Source organism: Macrobrachium nipponense, chromosome 2 (assembly GCF_015104395.2).
Source record: "Macrobrachium nipponense isolate FS-2020 chromosome 2, ASM1510439v2, whole genome shotgun sequence".
NCBI lineage: Eukaryota > Metazoa > Arthropoda > Malacostraca > Decapoda > Palaemonidae > Macrobrachium > Macrobrachium nipponense.
The window spans coordinates 129932382-129949450 of record NC_087201.1 but is presented as its reverse complement, the minus strand read 5'-3'; the positions used below and the strand labels follow the sequence as shown (position 1 = coordinate 129949450).

The 17069-nt window shown below is 36.7% G+C and overlaps 1 protein-coding gene across 1 annotated transcript in view; it reads left to right on the top strand.

The window, feature by feature from the left end:
- Nucleotides 1-11255: 11255 nt before the first annotated feature.
- The window catches only part of LOC135220988 (5-oxoprolinase-like), a 44103-nt gene continuing 38289 nt past the window's right edge, over nucleotides 11256-17069 (top strand). Inside the window, exons 1-2 of the mRNA XM_064258692.1 lie at nucleotides 11256-11630; nucleotides 16532-16723. Of these exons, the coding sequence (XP_064114762.1) occupies nucleotides 11460-11630; nucleotides 16532-16723 (363 nt within the window). The 5' untranslated portion in view covers nucleotides 11256-11459. The remainder of the gene's footprint in view (nucleotides 11631-16531; nucleotides 16724-17069) is intronic.

Below are 17069 nucleotides of genomic sequence, written 5' to 3'. Positions count from 1 at the left end.
CCTTGGTATACCAACTTCTTTCTTAAAAAAATTCACCAATTCACACTATTTCTCAAATGAAAATGAAAGGCACCGTTACAAGATTCCACAAAAAGCACTAAATAATACTAAATAACTCTAAGAAATATCAAATCTGAAATCTACAAGTTACGAGTGACCAATTTACGTTACGTTAATATCAGTTATGGAGAGAGAGAGAGAGAGAGACAGACAGACAGACAGATCTGAAAGCCAGGAATCCCAAGTCTATAATGAAACGCTCTCGCTCTCCTCCTTGTATGGGCAACTCAAAAGACTGACTGGTTCAAAACGTTCTGGGCATGCTAAAGATGATGCAATCATTTCTAGAAGCTTCTAAATATGACGTAACTTTACAGAAAAATTGTGAACTCTACACTTGGCATTCGGCAAACACGTATGCGTATGAAACAAGTCAGCTCAACAAAGACACGTATTCAATCAAAACAGACTCGAGCAAAAGTCCCTATCAGACAAGATGACAGAATTCCCAAAACACAACGGAGACCTCGAGGTCTCTAATCAAACTTGTAGACAGATTAGGGAAGCAAACGGAGATCTCGAGTTCCTCTTATCTAGGGAAACAATCCTAGTTTTGAAAGGACAAAGATAATCTCTCTCTTTCTTTACATTCTACGTTATATACTTTTAAATCATATTATGCAAAATCTGAACACACATTTTAAGACATCCTAGCTAAGGAATCTGAAAAAATGTTGCAAAACTCTATTCTAACATTTTATACAGTCAAAGAGGGGATATATGCATTTTGAAAGTAGCAACCTATAATAATACATACATACAAGTATCAACAAATGGGAGAGCTTCCACGAGCTTGGAGTTTACTAATATGTAAAGGTAAATTAACATAAAAACAAGGTAATTAAAAGTGCGAGAGTCCAGTAGGCCTATATGAAAAAAAAAACCTTGGAACAATAGAAATATTTTCAAAGAAAAGTCAAGGCAATAGGGAACAATAACTGACGCATGGATTAAAATGGGTAAACGAGAATGGTAGGCCTTTAAAACTCGAGAAGTACAGTTGGCAGCGTGGGGGACAACTAAATTGCCATGTAGGAGCCGATAGGTATAGTCAGTCACATCGCTGTTAGCCTTTCACTGTGGGACCTGTATTGCCCTTTGTATTTGTGCTGGTTCAAGTTGCAAAGCATTTAAGTGACGTGTAACGTAAATTGTTCAATTGTGAATGACCAGAAATCGAGTTCATTTCCAAGCATCCTCTGTGCACCACTCGATTTCTTAATCAGACGCCTCATTCCTGAGAGGTAATCATTGGTGTTTTCGATTTACAGATTAGGAATTGGTCATCTGTGGTTTCTGTGCATCAACTTTTGCACAATATTAACTTTCCATACTGCCTTACGGCGCCCTTTGAAGAGGGTTTCTATCGTGTTTTCATTCAAGAATATAGGTAGTACCACACTGCTTCTTCATCGTGTAGTGGCTATAGTATTTTTTGTCCCCAGTTACGCTAACCAGCCTTATATTAGTTTCTATTGTGAATATAATTAGTTAAGTTAAAACCCCAGAGTACCTAATCACCCCTGCTTTGATTTAATTTGTTTTTGCTTGATCTTAAGGCCAGGGGTTGATAATCTCGCGATATCTAGATAAGTTTCCTGGATCTTCAGTGCATCCCATTGATTTACGAAGATCCCCAGGCAAATTCTTTGATGTATGGAATACTGGCATATAGTTTCTTTGTGGAACAGTGCTTATGGAAGGAGTGTCATATCATACAGAAATATTGTTCTTGTATAAATAGTTTTCCAATAACTGGTTTCCCTCACATGTTTTCTTCAAACATTGCAAGAATGTTCTAAATAAAAAAACTATCGGACTTCCCTTCCATAAGCACTGTTCCACGAAAGAAACTATATGCCAGTATTCCATACATCCAAGATGACAAATTTATAAGGAATCTCAAGTTTACAATTGAAAAACACTTTTTAATATGTTGCAATTTATTTTAATTTTTAAAAATCCCCTTACAATAGGATAACTTTTTAAATTTAAAGACAGACTGCCCAATATTGCAATCTTCAGTCGTGTATAAATATATTTTCCCCAGATGTGATTTGGGGACTTACGTGGGTTCGACTAAACGATTGCTAAAAGTCAGAGCTGATTCACATAATGGTGTCAGTCATCGTGCTGGCTGCAGTGCCCAATCCTGAATTTTCTAATATCAGAAATCACGCAAAAATTTGTAAAACCAACATCAATTATGCCGACGTTTTCTGTCTTAGGCCAAACAAGCGTTTACACGAACTGCTTATTTTAGAGTCGCTTTTTATTAAGCAGTTAGTGCCCAAGTTGAGCTCACACACCTTCTCTATAGAGTTGTATCTGCTTGAGCCGGCTTTCTTCGCTGCTTCTCCCTCCTTTCCGAATCATTCAGTCTTCAACTTTTTAGTCTAGCAGATGCCTTTTAAATTGCTTTGTTTTTATGAACGTATTTTGTATATTTGTTGAGACTCTTAGTCAAAGTTATATTCCATGTATTTTTAATGTGTTGTTTCTCTTTTAGCCTTGATGATGTAACTAGTAAGTGTTACGAAACGCGTCGGCAATACATACATACACATGCACGTACGTACAACATATGAATTTTTATCACATCACCGTGTCTGTACGTTTGACTGCCCATTTATCGTTATTTCCAAATTATTGTTTTCTTGAATAACTTGTTCTTCTATGCCATTAATCGAATAAATAGGTTTTCAGTTTCTCCTTAGAATGTCTAAGTTTTGACCTATCTCTTGACGGGACAATTTACTGAATGGTCTAAGGGCTTTGTATTCATACGTTTTCCACCAATTTCATTGTTGCATCTTGGTTCCTTTAATCTCTAATTTTCCATGTTCCTGCGATATTTAAGCACTTTGATGTACATTTCTGAAGGCCTTTTATATTTTTCGGCTTGTCGTTGTTCATCGCTTTGCACGTCAAAAAATAGGGCTACCGGGAAATTTCAAGTCAGGTCGCCGATAGAAGAAGCTAGCAGTGCGTAAGTAATTCATGAGTAGATTGTGCACTACTGGTGTGTAAAACTTGGTGATTTGCGCCCCTTGTTTCCACGAGACATCATTTCAAAGTACTCCTGTCAGTACCGCCATTCAAGTGGTGTATTCTACCTTATGTTCGTTCATTGGAAAATTGATGTTCATTATTTCATTCGCTGTAGCCCAAGTCTTGAAGGAAGGCCGGATTTCATTGTGGCTTGTTAAGTGTTATACTACAGATGGTGTCCTTTCTTGTAGGTGGTGATCATACTTTAACTTTTTTTAAACCTACTGTTATCGATTTCTTACGAATATATAGTTCAGTTGAGCTGAATATAGAATTTAGGCCAAAGTCCAAGCACTGGGACCTATGAGGTCATTCAGCGCTGAAATGGGAATCGACATTAAAAGGTTTGAAAGGTGTAACAGGAGGAAAACCTCGCAGTTGCACTATGAATCAAGAGTTAGGAGAGGGTGGAAATTAAAATGAAGAAAGAGAATATTAAAGGAAGTACAGTAAAAGGAACGAAAGTGGTTGCAGCTAGAGGCCGAAGACACGCTGCAAAGAACCTTAAGTAATGCCTACAGTGCACCACATAAGGTCCATTGACGGTGCTAGCCGGCTGCGGGGCGTAGTCTTATGTGTTAGCGTTTCGAAAATTTAACAAGACACAAACATCGTTTGCTCAACAGTTTTCATCTCAAAGGAATTCGTCTCTTCATAATCCATGAAAATTCGCTGCTATTTTTGCAAGAGTTGATGCTTTTACGAAGAAATTTAATCTATGCCCTATCACGAACTCGCCAATCGCTGGAATAATTAGTAGCAGGTACCTATAATGTAAAAACTCGCCGTTTTAGCAGGAATTCAGAATTTTCCCAGTTGTACCTACGACCAAGGGTACGACAACCATAAGAAGACGGCACGAATCCAACGGGTCAAAGGGGGGTTTACACGGTCAAACGGTTCGCCAAAGCGGTTCGACAAACAAGTGTTCGAAGTGATGTTCGAACGTGTGAACGGGGTATTTGGTTGTCGAACATGTTTATCAAACGGTTCGAAGGAAGTCTGTTCGGGTCTGACTTTCGTGGGCGGGGCTTCATTGTCCACAAACCGTTTGAATGTGAGAACGCGCGTCGAACATCAAACTTCAGTAGTGCTTCGAACCAAGGAGTCACCACATCAACTTAGGACGGAAATATGGAGGACAACAATGGGAAGAGGAACAAGATGGGAAACTTGAATTCTTCATCAAGAGTTATTTCAACACCCCAAGAGACAGTACCACTGCCAATCCCTTCGAATGCCTCTGTTTATAGTTGTAGTAGCAACACCAATGACTGATATGTCGCACTATTTTGCACATTTTCAACCATAATTACTTTTTAATTTTTTTTACCAACAATATAGATTTATTTTACTATATTTGAGCTGTCATAATATGTTTCCATTAGACACTTAGAAAAAACAATTGTTAAAAAGAATTTCCTGCCTTTAGATAGTCGTTTTGAAGAACCTTGTAGAGAGCATCACACGTTTCTGGTATGATTGATGATAAAGAGCTGGTGGAAATGATAGCTGAAAATTTCAGATCATTAAGAGACCTGCCTGTTGCTAAACAACGTAAAGTGACACTCAGTCTTTCATGTGGAGTTATGGCCTCTCTCATAGATGTATCTTCATACGTAATGAAAGGGGTGACACGCGTCAGTAGATTAATTTGTTTCTTCATCCATCCGCAAATAATTACGCCAGTCATCTGGCTCTAATTTCAAATCAACAAGCAAGTTGGTGTGTGAAAGTTGATCTCTTTTTAGCAACCAGTCCTTCGTCATCTTTGATCGTCTTTTTTTCCTTCTTAGTGCCACCGCTAAGCCAATGGCAATCAAATCGTCCTGGTCGATAGGCATAAGGGAGGCGGTGGTAACTTTGCTACAACGCGAGTCACAATGAGGTTTGATGTACAATTGGTGTGACTGTCTGACACCCCTACGAACCGTTTGACAAGCAGGTTCGAGAACCTGGTTTGACGAACCGTTTGATCGCGTAAACCGCGAGATGATTTGACGTCTTTCGCTGATATATTATCATGAGTTTTCATATTCTCCATTAACATGTCCTCACAGTCCGTCACCAAAACATGGTCGCCCATTTGTTATATCATACATACGAAACTTAAATCATGCTTACTGCAAATGAAGTATAGCCAAAGCTATATGCCTATTATTAACTGTGTTCACTGAAATATCCACTTAGAAATTTTGTTGCCGAGACCATGGATATGACGGCGGAGTTCGTTAGTTTAATAAACCTTCCTTAAAGACAGCCTTTCTTGAGAGCTAAACTGGTAAGAAGAGGGCGCTGACAGTTCCGAAGGCGACCGTCATCATTAGCTTCTTACCCTACGTCCCCTCCCCTAGAGCTTCTTGAACTCAGACTTTAGACCAGTTTCCCAACCTTCAAGGAACCCCTGAAACAATCTTTATATATATATATATATATATATATATATATATATATATATATATAGTGTATATATATATATATATATATATATATATATATATATATATATATATATATATATATATATATGCCTAAAAACTTTAAGGAAGTGGAACTTGAAAGAAGTTTAAAAAGAAATTAAGGTCATAACTATAAAACAAAACAATTATGACATAGGGAAATTGGGTAATTTTAGACAACTGTAGACTGTGACCGTTAATAAATGGGTCCTGAATGATGGACCAATTGAGGGACGACATATATCCAAAATTAAACAAGGACGATAATGACAAAGATGGTGACCTGTATTCACACAGGTCGAATATCAATAGTCGATTCTATATTATTTATATAAAGAAATTTCTTATATTATATATATATATATATATATATTATATATATATATATATATATATATATATATATTATGAGTGTGTATAATCCCAGAGAACCTTTATCTACAGTGTACTTACAAGATTTTTATCACATCATCGTGATTCATATAAATACATCGAACTAAAAATGTCCTTTATATCTAATTGGATCTATCTCGGAATTAACATATTTTCATATATGTTAACCGAAGGGGATTTAGTTGGTGATAATTTCGTCGTGTGGGTTCGAACCAGCACCCAGTGGGCTGAAGAGAAATCAGGACTCCAGTGACATCATCCACTCAGCCAACAAGTGTCTGAGTCGATAACATCACTTGAGTCCTGATTTCTCTTCAGCCCACTGGGCGCTGGTTCGAACCCACGAGTACGAAATTATTATCAACTAAAAAAATTCCCCTTCAGTTAACATATATGAAAATATACTAATTCCGAGATAGAGCGAATTAGATATTGAAGGACATTTGTAGCTCGATATATATATATATATATATATATATATATATTATATATATATATATATATATATATATATATATATATATATATATATATATATATATATATATAATATATATATATATATATATATATATATATATATATATATATATATATATATATATATATATATATATATATATATATAAGAAATTTCTTTATATAAATCATATAGAATCTACGATTGATATTCGACCTGTGTGAATACAGGTCACCATCTTTGTCATTATCGTCCTTGTTTAATTTTGGATATATGTCGTCCCTTAATTGGTTCATCATTCAGGACCCATTTATTAACGGTTACAGTCTACAGTTGTCTAAAATGACTTGATTTCCCTATGTCATAATTGTTTGTTTTATAGTTATGACCTTAATTTCTTCTTAAACTTCTTTCAAGTTTCACTTCCTTAACGTTTTTAGGCAAATAATTGAGTTGTCTGGGCGCCGGAAATTCCAGTGTCAGTTTTCCTATGTCTTGGTTCATTTTTTTTTTTCAGCGCCATTAATCTATATGTACCCTTACTTCTTGTTGTACTACTTACGCTTTTAATAGAATATTTTTGTAGGATATTTCGGTTTCATATACTTAACTACGATATGCTCGCCAAAATATATTTTATATGTAGAACTTGAAAATAACCAGTGAAACTAAATTGATTTATTGTAATTCTATCCCGGGGTGATTCATTCATCCTCAGTTTGGCTGCATTAATCTCTCTAGTACAAAGTCTGATAAAACCCAAATAGGAACCGTGTGATTACAGCGTTATTTAGAATCATTTTTAACGTAAACATCTTCCGAGTTCCTCGTGGTCTTTACTACTACCACCTTTGTATTTCTTGTATTTGCAGATTTAAGATAAACATTTAAAAAAACTTTTATTCTTATCCTATCAATGTGCTTTTTATTTAATCTTCATACTATTTCAGTCGATTTCCGTTTATCAAACTCTGCATGGTCTTCATTATACGTTCGCTAGTGGAGTTATATCTTTGGTGTTGTCCAAAATCAGAAAGGGAGTATTCGAGTGTTTTTATCTACCAAATAATGTCGGTCCCAGGGTACTTGTGGAACTTCTCTTAAGGGTGATTTTAACGTGGATTTGTGATGTTTTTCAATATTGTACCCTAATCTACTAGTGAGGTAACCTTCACCTTTCCAGGTGTCGTTTTCAACGCCTTTCCATTTCCACGCTTTTATCCTAAGCTTTTGGGCTACTGCTGTATAAAATACTGGATTAGGTCTAGAGGTACTAAAAGAACACATTTGCCATTATAGTACTCTTATATTTCTGAAGGTCATTAATGACGGTGCACAATCATGCTTTAGTCAAGTGGTTTGTTCTCAATGTCGACTGGTTTTTAGGTAAGATAGTGATCACTTTGTGATGTTCTGTAACATCTGGTGCATCACTTGTCAGTAACTCTCGATAGAACAGCGATAAACCATCTATACTTAAAGTCAAAACAGAAAAAAGAAAAAAAATTCACACCATAGTTTTAAATCATAAGTAGCCTAAAGACCTTATCGACAATGCCATATTTACAGAAGTTTTGTACCCCTTCGAAGCACATGAAACGGAGAGGTTGCAGACTGATTTTATTGTTTTTTTTCTTAGCAATTACTCGCAATAATCTCACTGCAAAGTCATGCTAGCAAGACATTGCAACAAGTTTTTTTTCTTACCTTTTCAATGCGTATAAGCTCGCATACTCTCACCTTCAAAGTTAACTTTGATCCGGCAGAAAACTTGGAAATTATGCTAGGCCTCCAGGAACTTTACACAGTTATCGTTATTTGACCATGAACGTTGTAATAAATTTGGTTTGCTTGATTTTGCATTAGGCTCAAAAACAGACCTCTACAAATACTTCTGGATAAGCCACAAACAATTAAATCTGTGAGAACAAAGGATGGCAATGTTAACTCGAAACGGCCATCTCACTCCCTTCATCGTTTGTAGAAGTGGTGGCGGTAATACAATATGAAAGGTAAAAATTATCAGAAATTCCATAATATCCATTAGCATTTATTACTCTCTCTCATCGTTCAATCGTGATTAATAAACCGCCATTCGACACTTTCGTAGGTTTATCAGACTAAAGAAGGACAATAATTCCGCGTAACAATATTTCTCGCATCTATGCCTTGGGTATCTTGAATACTAAGGTTTTACTGCGTTTCTTAACTACTCATGCTACACATTACTTTCAACTTCTCGTGTGTTTTCATTCTAAACCTGACAACAATAGCCTTGCATTAAAAATCATGATAAAAATGGAAGAAATTAACACATTTCATAAAATATATCACGAGTTTCAATAAACAAGGAGAAATCCCACTCTCCCTTCTCTTGTTTTGTAATCTGCTTTATTAGTCCATGCCAGGATCACTTGTATTACTTTCTATTATAAAGACAATCGACAACGAATGGTACCATGCTGAGAACACACAAAGACCATAAGCAACTACAACAGTGTATACACACGCATTCTCTCTCTCTCTCTCTCTCCGCATACACAATATAATATATATATAATGATATATATATATATATATATATCTATATATATATATATTATATCTATATATATATATATATACACACATATTATATAATATGATATATCTATATAATATATATATACACACATATATTATATATAATATATATATATATATATAATATATATATATAATATAGTTACCTCTTTTTAATATATGTGTGTTAGTACGTGATCAAATTCAAGTTTTGTTGTCAAACATTTCAGTGAGAAGTTAGGAAGGAGAGAGAGAGAGAGAGAGAGAAATGCATGTTGGTAGGCGGGAAAATGAATGGGATATCTAAAGGGGGTGAGACGAGTGCGTTATGTCTCCATGACTGTTTAATATCTTTATTATAGATGGGGTGACGAAAGAAGGAAGAAAAAAGAACATATATGTAGGTGCAGAGTAGTGGGATGACATGGGTCGTGAATGGAGTGTGAAATGGCTGATGTATGATGACGAGAAACTACTCATTTATATAATGAGAAAAAAATTGCAAAGGGGTTATTGAAATAGTGTGAAAATATTTTCAACCAATAAACAACTGATTGCAAATTTGAGCAAAGGCAATGTTATGAGGGTAAGCACAATCCAGGAAGATTGAGCAATGAGTGTTTAGGGGGAGCCTGTTAGAGGAAGAAGATCAAGAGGGAGACAAAGAATTAGAGGGCGAGATAAAGTGAAGGAAGATATGGAGAGAAGAGGTTTGGTAGAGGATGATGCCTTTGATAGAAGGCAGTGGAGAAGGCGCATCAGGCAACCGACCCCTTAATGTAGGGATAACGGTGGGAAAGAAGAAAGATGAATGGCACAGTGTATTTGTACGGTTCAGTGCACTGCTGATGAGCCTATTGAGTAAGAAACTGCAAGTGACGGATTTTTTTTAGGAAGGATTTTAGCCAAAATTTTTACGAAGGATTTTAGCCAAAATTCATCAGTGGCAGTATGGGTGAGAGCCACACTCTATTAGGTGATAAAACGCCGAGGGGTAAATTTCGCTAAGTTTGGATTGTTCTAATCTTAAGGTTTAGACTTTTCAATGCTTCTAGGCAGACTGTAGCTAATCCTGGTTGGGGCAGGGACTCTATATATATATATATATATATATATATATATATATATAATATATATATACATATATATATATATATATATATATATATATATATATATATATATATATATATAAATATTATTCACGATTCATCGCCAACTAGCTATAAAACTGACATTTGAGGCATATATTGTCGCGAATTTCTGCGATGTTTAAACGATTCGTTTAATCCCAGATGTTATGGGACGGACGACCTAACCTCTAAGAAGAAAAATCCACAAACAGGAAGGTGAAGAAGACTGAACAAGAATGGAATTTTACAAATATTTTATTTTAAAAATTCAATTCTTATTTCAGTCTTCACCATCCTGCTTGTGGATTTTTCATCTTAGAGGTTAGGTCGTCTGTCCCATATCTGGGATTAAACGAATCGTTTAAACGTCGCTGAAATTCGCTACATATATTGTGCGATTGCGCCTCAGTAAGTAAGTTTAACCATATCAATGAACCTTTTATAACAGAAAGGTTGAAAACTTAATCGTCGACACACAAGTATACACTGCCTCAAATGTCATGGTCATTGATATTGATCCTTCACAGCCGCATTTTTTGTATGCATACACACTTATCTTCACATATTTTAATGCATGCAGTGATACACGAAATGGATTTATGATACAAGATCCGGCTAGTTGGTACTATAAACATTAGCAATTTATCGCGTGTAAAAGTTACGATTAACCGTTGACTAAACTTGAACTGTGAGCAGACAATGCGTATGTTTTGAGAGGGGTAAGATGGCAAACTCACCGGGGCACTGGCTTGACCACCTCGTGATTTCCTTGGGATGTCAAGGCATTCAAAGGTATTATTATATAACTCGCAACAGGTGTGATTATGTGACCCATTACAAAATTATGTTGCATTTATCTGTTTGTACATGAAAGATAATTGAAATGTCATTTATTTTAATTCTATGACTGGTAAATCAAAACATTGTATGTTTTGGTGAACTATAATTGTACGTCGCTAACATAATATGTATTATAATACATGATTCATGTTCATATATTCAGAGCAAACAGCTAAGACGCCCATCAGGGAAAAACGTCTGTTTTATCAGAAAAAGAATTCTATCTTCCTATGTATACTATATACATGGACTACCGTAACGTCACCAATGAAAAAAATAAACAATGCGAGCGATGGCCATTGGTCGAAACCCTGTCCCTTTTGGCAGGGTCGAGTTACTGCCAGAATTAATGGCAATCATGAGCTAGAGAGCCTGGCCCTGATTGCCTAATGCTGCATCCAGTGCTGCCAGAGGAGCCGTAGACGACGTACTATCGTTGATACTGGCAATTTTGCCAAAGTTTTCCGGTATCTCCGATAGGTAACTACAGGTTGACACGAAATGGTCAGCATTCAGGATAAATTCTGCTTTGCCATAGATCGTGGTGGTACGTTTACTGACGTATTTGCTGCTTGCCCTAATGGAAAAATAAGGGTATTAAAACTCCTCTCGGTGGACCCAAGTAACTATGCTGATGCGCCGACTGAAGGTATTCGGCGTATTCTAGAACAGGTGGGTTAAGATTTTTTATTTTTATTCTACGCGGCAGATTAAGTCATATCTTGCATTCTTTATATATTTATGTAGCATTAGTCAGTATTGTGTTATTTTCTTCGCATTTCAGCTGTGTTATCCTAGGTTAGGCTAGTAAATTTGCTAATTGATGGCTATCGAAGGTAAGTTTGTGGTTGTTGACTTCATCGTACAACAGTTTATTTCACTGCTACTACCTAGGTACTACTAGTAAGTTATACCTACTAAGTAACTTGGGTGGTGCAAGGGAGACCTTGTCTCCCTGTTACCTAGCCCTATAATACAAAGGAATAACCGAATTGTAATTAGAAAGGTAAAAAAAAGAAGAAAAGAAAAAAATAGCATACCTACTACATCCATACACAAATAGAAAATAGTTTGGAGCATAGCTATATTTAAAGCCAATGGCAACGTATCAGTGCTCTATGAGGAAATAAAATTTTTTACAGGTTAAAGTGTTACTACTAACCCTCCAAACTGATATTCATACCTATACCTACCTAGTAGTAGTACCTATAACAATTTAGAACATAGGTAGGTAGTAGTACCTACTAATTAGACTTTGGAAAACTTGGAATGGAATAGAGCAATAACAATTTAGAACATAGGTAGGTAGTAGTACCTACTAATTAGACTTTGGAAAACTTGGAATGGAATATAGCTATTGCTCAGCAAATTTTGATCAGTACCTATTAAAATAATATAATGAATTAATCATATTGAAATAATATAATGAATTAATTACCGAACACATGAACCATACAGAGTAGAGTTTTGACTGCCTAAATTGTTTCTTGTTCGTTTTTGAACAGTAGCTAGGTAGTCCTATTGCTTTTGCAAACCACTGGTGTTGGTCTTTCTTCTCCTGTAGCCTACCTATGTACTAGTAACTACAGGGGGGACAATGGAAATTGGGAAACTAAGGTTTTAGGGAGAGAAAACTATCAACAAGTGCATTCCATTAACAGAAATGTAGAATATGCAAGAAGAGCCAATGGAAAATTGGTTGGCTAATGTTTGTAGTTGGTGACAGTAAGGAAAGGAAAAGTAAAAAGTCTGAAAATGTGGAAGTAATAATAAAGGAGAATCATCCTTAGCTAACTTTCATCTCCTAACCTAAGCCAGGATGTCAGGTCCTCCCTTATCAACCCTCCCCCCCACACAACCCTAAACATTTTGAAAGTTATTTTTCAGAATTGTGTCCCAGTATGTTTAGTCATTTCTAACCTCTCATCAATTTGGATATCAGGTCGCCCCCCACCCCTTAACCTATGTTAAAGGATGTGGCACTGGTAATTATAGTGACAAGGTGTTAGAAGTGCAGAAGAGTAGTACTCTGTTTATATGGGTTGCAGAAAGCTTAAAAGCAAATCAAGGACACGTTTTCCACATGGAAATTCAAACCATTACTTTTTATGTAGGGGTATCCTTTAGTGCAAGGTGGAGATAGTCATTGGACTTGTTAACAAGGTAGTCAATTGGTGGTTACAAGTGGGTGAGTGGAGGGAATACCCTTTACTCACTTGTTGTCACCCTTGTTGGTAGTGACTCACACAAATATTGCATTGCTTGCAGGGGAAACCTTGTACTCACTTCAACCGCAGTGAAGATTGCATTGGTTGGTCCCCCTCTGAAGTTCATTAGGAATTGAGATTGGAACACTTCCCAGGTGACTCCACCAAATCATTCCAGTTCTTTTCTTCCTTTAGCTGCTATTCCTTTTCCCCCACCTTTTTCATGTACTGTTCCTTCTTGGTTGGCGGGCAGGGTACATGTGGAAGGGAGTATGCTTACCAGTATGCCTTTTGAAGATGATGTGTGAGGTACCACTGACCAAGCATTTCCTTGGGAAGACCTCGATCCTTCTACCCCACTTGACCCAGACTACTACTGATTCTTTTGAAGTTCCAGGTTTATATTTGTCATTGTTCAAGTACTTTTGGAAGATGTGGTCTTCATTGAACAACCCAGGAAGTCCCTCTTTCACTTCGTTTTGGCTAATGAGTAGGGTTCACCCTCTTGTTGCAGTAGAGCATCTAGTGCCCTAGTCAGATCAAATACTTCCTGCCGTGATCAGTTTTCTGAGGTAGGAAGTGGAAAAATTGTAAGTTCTGTCCTACTATCTCCTCAGTGTTGAGTTTTTCCTCCTTTTTGTCCACCTTGTTTTCTCCTTCCTCTTGCAGAAAAAGAAGTTTTTCCTCCTTTTTGTCCACCTCCTTGTTTTCTCCTCCTTCCTCTTGCAGGAAAAAGAAGAAATCCAAAAAGCCTTCTCACAGAGATCCTGGGAGACTTTTGAGTGATCACCTTCCTCCATCCCATCTAGGGTCAGTTGCAGCATTCACTAACCTGCAAAGGGATGTCTGCAGTAGGAATGATTGATATGTAGGTTCCTGAACATGCTTAGCACCCTGATTCCTCAAGTGACTCCATAAACATGACTCTCCAGACTCCTAGTAGAGTCAGTACTACTTTCTCATTTAGTACATTCTCAGTTTCATGTATGTGTGTAGAAGGCGATCATGCGCAACAGGTCGCTGTTAATGATACCTAAGGGAATCGTAATATATGCAAAATTGTGCAGTATCTTGGTTTTTCTAGATTCACCTCATGCCCCTGATGTGACCGTGCAAGATAGCACTTTTGCTTTGTGCTCATTCTCTTATGGCCCCTACTAGTTTAGCTTCGGCTAATCTTCGGAAGTGAGAGAGATGCTGTGGTTTAGAATTATACTCCATTCATTATTCATCCTTGGTTCATGGCTTATTAATTAGTAGCATTGCAAATGATCATGGAACACATTCTGTGAGTAACCTTGAGGCAGGCTTCTATGTTGTTCTTTCTCATAGAAGAGGATCTGTCCCATGCTTTTTTGGATCTAATAGGACTAAAGGGCCCTGCTCCATGAGATTCCCAGGAGGAAAAGTTGGAACGATGCTTTCAAGAGATCATTGAGCTCCTCCGTGAATGCAATGAATCAGGGGAGGCAATCTCAGTACCCCACCTGAAACTGATCTCATTTATTTAACTCACCTTTGAGCAAGCTTCTCAAACAAGACCCTCATTCAGATTGCCATGGTCACAACTAGCTGTAGGTGTTTTGGTCCAGGTGAACTGTCGAATCTCTGTTCTCTAGCATATTTATCAAGCTTCTTCCCCATCATTGACACATGTTCCTGAGAAAGATTAGACTACCATCTTGCATTTGGGCTTGTCATTATGCCAAGTGATGATTGAACCTTGGAGTCAGTCACTATCAGCCACCTCTAGTACCTCATCTAAAGAGAGAAGATGAACTGCAGGATGTTGATGTTGGGAGGAAAGATGCCAACTCTTCCTCATACCTTGAAATACCAACCTATAGGCTACCTTTGTCTTGAGAAGACATGACCTGGTGTCTTCTCTCTTTTCAAGACAAGCTTCGACTGAAAGTATTCTTTAGCTACAGAGGCAGCAGTGGAGGAGAGATGTACCGACAGCCTGGACTTATTTCTTGAGAAGGGATATGGGATTTTCTTGGTTTCCTCTCCCTGAGACGATTTTGTTGGGGGAACAGAAATACACAAATACCTTGGTACACAGGTACCTATAAGAGGTGTGTTAGTTAAATGTCATGAAGTTTAGCTTGTTAGTACTTGGAACACTGTGGTGCCTGCTACACTAATAGGTGAATGTCTTGCTGATAGTTATCATGCACTGTGAATTCCATAGGGAGAAAGCATCATCTCTATTGAATCTCATTTTGGTGAGAAATTGCATATATTAGCTATTGATTTATTGTCGAACAATATGAAGCTAAACAATATTCCTCCCCCTGCGAAGTTTGTGGTATGCATTTCAGTAGTTAGGCTGTTATTTTAGCTAATCACTCATTTTATAAAGTTTGGTTTTCTCCTACCCATACCCTTCAAAATATTGGCGTGTGGTGCACCTCAGTAGGAAATTGACATTATGTAAGAGCATATTTCGTAAGAGCTGAATGAGTCATTGTAGCCTGTTTATAAGTTAAGTGGTGATAGGTACGCAAGTAGAAAGAGTATCTTCCCACTTACCTATCTATAGACCCTGTAGACGCAACAGTAGGGTGACTTATCATGGTGCGTATCAACAGCAGGTAAGTATCCAAGTAATAGTTTTTATTATAAAAAAATGTATATACATTTATGATGTAAAAATGTCAATTAAAAGGAATTGCTTTTAGTTAGTCTTGCCAATAGGGAAAACACAAGGTGAAATGCTTTAGTTGCAAGAGCAGTAGTATTATGAGTGAATGGGTGAAGAAGTCAATGAGTCTTCATTAATTTGTATCAAATACAGTAAAATAAAACTCAACTTGGAAGACTGAATTTTTATTCTAGGGTTAATTTTTTGCATAAAACTATTTTTATTATGAGACTTGGTCCCATCTATGTGTAATAATTGTAGTTATAATACTTTGAATGTTAGGTAAATGCTAAAAAGTAAGACTGTAATCAGCAGCTGTCCATTTAGTCGCCTTTTATGCCTCACAGGACCTACTGTGGTAGTATTCTTACACCCCTACCACAAAGGGTGTGTTTAATATATATTTAGCCTGGACTGTTAGGCTTTAAAGTAACAGTTGTGGAAGGGTAATATTAGATGATTTTAGGTGTTTGGGATGATGGTTTGGGGTGTATTTTTGTTTGAATTTGTTAAATTGTTTTAGTATGATGAATTAAGGTAGTTTTTTTAACTACTTAATTAGGTATATGGCAGTTACAAGCAGTTTTAGAGGGGATTTTGTATTTTTGTGGTGGGTTCTGGAGCCTATCCCTGCGAAAAAGTGTAAATATATGAACAACATATTGTAGTTATGGGCATTTTTTGGACCAGCCTGTAAAAAATTTTCCTCTTTGTTTCAGGAAACTGGAGAAAATCTGCCTCGTTCTTCACCTATTGCAACTAACAAAATAGGTTGGATACGTATGGGAACTACTGTAGCCACAAATGCTCTCTTAGAGCGTAAAGGAGAAAGAATTGCTTTGGCCATAACTAAAGGTTTCAGAGATCTGCTGCACATTGGTAATCAGGCAAGACCAAACATATTTGATTTGGTAAGTGGCTATTACTGATTAATAATTGATTGTTAATCTATTCTAAAAAAAATTTTCATATGAGAATTTGAGAATACAAACCATCACCTATTATGTAGAAATGGCCCTGGCTGAGCTGGAAACAGTCATTGAAGCTTGGTATTAAGGTGATTGATAGTGGCTTCCAGGTGAATGGCGAGGCTTCACCCACTTTGCTATTGGTATCTTTCCGTGTTGCCTTTTGCCAAGGTCAAGTTAAGATGTGTGTTTCTGTACAGTCACTATTCCCAACTTGTTTGTGAAACTTGACATTATAGCATCTTTATTGTGCTTTGTTTTGTAATTGTTCCGTATGTCAGTGATGCTA